The sequence below is a fragment of the Salminus brasiliensis genome, chromosome 14 (assembly GCF_030463535.1).
Source record: "Salminus brasiliensis chromosome 14, fSalBra1.hap2, whole genome shotgun sequence".
NCBI lineage: Eukaryota > Metazoa > Chordata > Actinopteri > Characiformes > Bryconidae > Salminus > Salminus brasiliensis.
In genome coordinates, this window is record NC_132891.1 from 734,313 (window position 1) to 740,312 (window position 6,000).

General features: G+C 47.7%; 1 protein-coding gene across 1 annotated transcript in view; it reads right to left on the bottom strand.

Annotated features, from left to right (window-relative positions):
- Nucleotides 1–6,000, bottom strand: part of lgr6 (leucine-rich repeat containing G protein-coupled receptor 6) — a 63,600-nt gene that overhangs the window by 36,210 nt on the left and 21,390 nt on the right. The window contains exon 2 of the mRNA XM_072696569.1: nucleotides 2,542–2,613. Coding sequence (XP_072552670.1) covers nucleotides 2,542–2,613 — 72 coding nt within the window. The remainder of the gene's footprint in view (nucleotides 1–2,541; nucleotides 2,614–6,000) is intronic.

The window sequence follows — 6,000 nt, forward strand, 5'->3', positions numbered from 1 at the left end:
ACTCCAGTTTACTCCAACAACTGAGATAAACCTGCACAATGGAATCTCACAACTCAGCAAGGCCTGCAGGTAAACCTCACAGGTAAATTGTACAGGTTTACTCCACAGGTAAACTCTACAAGCAAACCTCACAGGTAATTATGTCATGAGAACTGTACAGGTAAACCCCACAGAAAACCCTACAGGTAAAGCCTACAGGTAAACCCCACAGAAAACCCTACAGGTAAAGCCTACAGGTAAACCCCACAAGTAATCCACATAGGTAAACTCTACAGGTAAACCCCACAAGTAATCCACATAGGTAAACTCTACTGGTAAACCCCACAAGTAATCCACACAGGTAAACTCTACAGGTAAACCCCACAAGTAATCCACACAGGTAAACTCTACAGGTAAACCCCACAAGTAATCCACATCTACAGGTAAATTCCACAGGTAAATTCCACAGGTAGACTGTACAGGTAAACCCCACAAGTAACCAAGACTTTCATCTCCAGCTGCTTGTTTCAGATTAACTCTGAATAGAGGCGAGTTTTAGACGAGTGTTCCTGACACGTTACAAATTGTGTGTGTGTGTGTGTGTGTGTGTGTGTAATTTGCTCCATATGAGCAGAGCTGCTGGTGCTGGTTTATTATGGCAGGAGTGCGTGTGTGTGTGTGTGTGTGTGTGTGTGTGTGGGAAAGGGTCCAGAGCACTGCGGTAGGTTCACACTCTCTGGCAGCTGTCAATCAAAGTGATGCACTAACGGCTTGGCCCAAACGCAGCAAGAGGACGACCTTCACCCTTTTACCTAAATATCCCTAAATATCTCATGTTCCTGATAATGAATTAAAGAGAACAGAGGAGTGCTCCTCAGCGCCGCCCTGCAGCGCCGCCGTGCTCATAGCTCTACTATATTACAGCAAATCAGACATTTGACCCCAGATTCAGTCGGTCATTTAGGAAATGTTTGGTGTCTGATCTGAAGAGAACTTTAAACCAGTGCTTTAAACGGCTCAAATCCATTAGGATTAATAACTCATTAATAAACACATCAGTGCTAAACTAATGACTTATAAAGGATCTATAAACACTCAGCTTCAGCACTTTCTGACTTTATGAACAGAGCATTAACCTGTCATTACCACCCACTGGCTTCATAAGGGTTGGTGAGTGTTATAAAGGTGTTATAACACTGCAGGGTTGGAGGCTGTTGGTGTAAACAGAGCGCTCAGTCTGTGTGTAAATGATTTATTCTCCACCCGCTGCTCCTCAATTTCACTGCGTCTCCGACTGTAAACACAGGTTTCGTGTGAAAATACACAAATTAGCCGTGTAAACACACACACACACAGCAGATGTGGATTCCGAGCGTGGTCAGGCGCTCTATGTGTGAGAAAACCAGCCAATTAAATCTGACTGCCATTTACCTCCCATTGCCTTGCAGCACTGAGCCACTTCACCCTCAGAGACCAAAGCCCCCCAGAGAGTATCCCAAAGTGACTGGGAGTCCTTCAGGCTCCCCCAGAGTCACTCAAAGCCCCCCACAGTCCCCCCAGAGTCACTTAAAGCCCCCCAGAGCTCCCCCAGAGTCACTCAAAGCACCCCAGAGAGTCTTCTAAAGTGACTAGGATTCTCTCAGACTCCTCCAAAGTGACTGGGATTCCCTCAGACTCCCCCAGAGTCACTGGGATTTCTCCCCCAGAGTGACTGGGATTCCCTCAGACTCCCCCAGAGTCACTGGGATTCCCTCAGACTGCCCCAAAGTCACTGGGATTCCCTCAGACTCCCCCAGAGTGACTGGGATTCCCTCAGACTCCCCCAGAGTCACTGGGATTCCCTCAGACTCCCCCAGAGTCACTGGGATTCCCTCAGACTACCCCAGAGTCACTGGGATTCCCTCAGACTCCCCCAAAGTCACTGGGATTCACTCAGACTCCCCCAAAGTCACTGGGATTCACTCAGACTCCCCCAGAGTGACTGGGATTCACTCAGACTGCCCCAGAGTGACTGGGATTCACTCAGACTACCCCAGAGTGACTGGGATGCCCTCAGACTCCCCCAGAGTGACTGGGATTCACTCAGACTCCCCCAAAGTCACTGGGATTCCCTCAGACTCCCCCAGAGTGACTGGGATTCACTCAGACTCCCCCAGAGTCACTGGGATTCCCTCAGACTCCCCCAGAGTGACTGGGATTCACTCAGACTCCCCCAGAGTCACTGGGATTCCCTCAGACTCCCCCAGAGTGACTGTGAGAGAGAGATCTCTTCCTCTCTTCCTCTCTCTACCATCTCTAATACATTTCCATTTCAAACTGACAGCCTTAAAAGCTCGGCCGAAGAGCACAGTGTCCCGTAGGCGGGTGGTTTTAATGTTACAGTTAATTGGTGTAGATGGTTTCCTTTGACCAAGTGAAACATTGTTGGAATGAATATAAATGTTTATAATGAAAATCATATATGATAAATATATATAATTATATTCATATAAATAAAGGGCTCTGGCGTGAGGCTCTACTCTCACCCAGTAACCCGGTCCAGTAACTCTCAGTGGTACTTACAGTTCGGTGAGGAAGGGCAGGTTCTGGAAGGTGTTGGGTTGGATCTCACTGATGTTGTTCATGCTCAGATCCCTGTACAAACACACACACACACACACACACACAGGTAGAGGGTTAAAACCACAGAGAAGCTTCAGACACTGAGAACCCAGCAATCCAGCGAGATGAGAAATGAGGCCTGGCCAAACTGGGGAGAGTGGACTGTCTGAAGGTGTGTGTAATCAGCGCTGGGGGAATGGGCTGGAGTTCGGTCAGCAGAGCGGATCAGTCCGGACTGATGAAGAACCGGATCAGGTTTCTCTGTTTTAGCATCCGACCAATCACAGCTCAGTCTGGCCTTAGTCCAGCACCTGCTGAGTGAACTGAACAGCGTCCGTTTTCTCCAAAACATGAACACACACACACACACACACACACACACACCTGCGCTTTTACCATCCATCACAGAAATCACCCAGAATTTCCACTCTGATTGAGAGACTGCAATTTCCTGTTTTTTTTTCTGTGTGTGTGTGTGTGTGTGTGTGTGTGTGTGTGTGTGTGTGTTTGAGGTTCTTTTCCAGATGTGCTTCTGTCTTCACTCTAATCAAGAGAGTGTTTTTCTCACCCTTACCCACAATTCCTTGGGTGAAGCTGAGTGGGTGAAGCTGCGTGGGTGAAGCTGCGTGGGTGAAGCTGAGTGAGTGAAGCTGCGTGGGTGAAGCTGTGTGGGTGAAGCTGAGTGAGTGAAGCTGAGTGAGTGAAGCTGTGTGGGTGAAGCTGAGTGAGTGAAGCTGAGTGAGTGAAGCTGAGTGAGTGAAGCTGCGTGGGTGAAGCTGTGTGGGTGAAGCTGAGTGAGTGAAGCTGAGTGAGTGAAGCTGTGTGGGTGAAGCTGAGTGAGTGAAGCTGAGTGAGTGAAGCTGTGTGGGTGAAGCTGAGTGAGTGAAGCTGCATGGGTAAAGCTGTGTGGGTGAAGCTGAGTGGGTGAAGCTGCGTGGGTGAAGCTGCGTGGGTGAAGCTGCGTGGGTGAAGCTGCGTGGGTGAAGCTGAGTGGGTGAAGCTGAGTGGGTGAAGCTGCGTGGGTGAAGCTGTGTGGGTGAAGCTGAGTGAGTGAAGCTGAGTGAGTGAAGCTGTGTGGGTGAAGCTGAGTGAGTGAAGCTGAGTGAGTGAAGCTGAGTGAGTGAAGCTGTGTGGGTGAAGCTGAGTGAGTGAAGCTGAGTGAGTGAAGCTGTGTGGGTGAAGCTGAGTGAGTGAAGCTGCATGGGTAAAGCTGTGTGGGTGAAGCTGTGTGGGTGAAGCTGTGTGGGTGAAGCTGAGTGGGTGAAGCTGAGTGGGTGAAGCTGAGTGGGTGAAGCTGCGTGGGGGAAGCTGAGTGAGTGAAGCTGAGTGAGTGAAGCTGAGTGAGTGAAGCTGCATGGGTAAAGCTGCGTGGGTGAAGCTGAGTGGGTGAAGCTGCGTGGGTGAAGCTGCGTGGGTGAAGCTGCGTGGGTAAAGCTGTGTGGGTGAAGCTGAGTGGGTGAAGCTGAGTGGGTGAAGCTGAGTGAGTGAAGCTGTGTGAGTAAAGCTGTGTGGGTGAAGCTGAGTGGGTGAAGCTGCGTGGGTGAAGCTGTGTGGGTGAAGCTGCAGAATGGATGTGGAGGAGGAGAGGCTGTGAGGGTGGAGCTGTGGAGGTGTTATCAATGTTATCATTTACTATTCAGAAAATGTAATCAATTAAGAATCGTTCATGTCTGCATCCAGATGCGTCTGCCACTCAAATATTTACAAGACTCGGAACTAGACTGGGATTAAAATAGCCAGTACCCGATCCAATAAAATATGCCTGAACTGATCCCTGTCCACTGGATCAGGACAACCCTAATTATTATTATTATTATTATTATTATTATTATTATTATTATTGTTGTTGTTGTTGTTGTTGCTGTTGTTGTTTTGTTGTTGTTGTTATTATTATGATTCATTTGATGTTTGTGTGAAATCTCTCTGATTTGTGTTTGATCTGATGATTTACAGTTGGGGTGTTCTTCCTCTCCTGAGCTCCTCTCTGAGTCAGAGCTATCACATTACCGCTGAGTCCTGAGAGGATCCGCCGCAGTGAAAAGAGCGGAAACTTTAGCTTTGTGAGGGACTGAAAGTGTCCGAAGACAAAAAGTGCATTCACACTTCGTCCTAAAGAATGTTTCTGCAGAAGAAAGGAGAGGAAGCTGCTGTACAGAGCTGAATAGATTATGATCCTGTTTGGGGAAGTTGATACAGTCGCCATGGAGAGAAAATTCAGGTTCTTTTGGAGTGAAGTAAAGTGTGGAGGAAGCAACGGCTCATCAGTTCATCATTAACCTCCATTCACTCCCATTCACTCCCATTCACTCCCATTCAGAGGAGGAGAGGAACAGAGGATCTCAAAACAATCACGGTTCTCCTGTAGTTCCTCCTGAGCTCGGCTGAGCTGTGTGTGTGTGTGTGTGTGTGTGTGTGTGTGTGTGTGTGTGTGTGTGTATGTGTGTGCTAGAACCTCAGTTGTGTAGGGTTCCGTTGCTCCTTTTCTGTGTTTGATTTTATTTTTTTTCCACTTCAAACAGATACTGATAAGCAAACACACACACACACACACACACACACACACACACACTCACACACACAGTGAGCTGATAAGCAGTTTTATTGTTGAACGTTTTTATTGTAGAAAAGCTTCTTCACTGATGACAACCTTCACTCTTCACCAGCAGTGGTGGAACAATCTCAACACTGTTGGCGTGCATCCTGTTTTTGCCTTTCTTCTGTTACACAGACACACACACACACACACAGTTCCCTGCAGGTCAGGAGAGCCAGTCCTTTAATGTAGCTCAGGAGAAGACCACCCCAGAGTTATTGGGTGGAAGACTGAAGGCTCAGCTTCTACAAAGACTGAGATAAAGAGGCATAATTCATAGTTACACTTTACAAAGCGACGCAGGCATAGGGGTTCTCATAACACACTGTGCCTGAACACACACACTCTCTCAACCAGTACAGCTACACCACTAAACACACACTCTCTCAACTAGTACAGCTACACCAGTAAACACACACTCTCTCAACCAGTACAGCTACACCAGTAAACACACACTCTCTCAACCAGTACAGCTACACCAGTAAACACACACTTAACCAGTACAGTTACACCAGTACACACACACTCTTTCAACCAGTACAGCTACAACAGTAAACACACACTCTCTCAACCAGTACAGCTACACCAGTAAACACACACTCAACCAGTACAGCTACACCAGTAAACACACACTCTCTCAACCAGTACAGTTACACCAGTAAACACACACTCTCTCAACCAGTACAGCTACACCACTAAACACACACTCTCTCAACCAGTACAGCTACACCAGTAAACACACACTCTCTCAACCAGTACAGCTACACCAGTAAACACACACTCTCTCAACCAGTACAGCTACACCAGTAAACACACACTTAACCAGT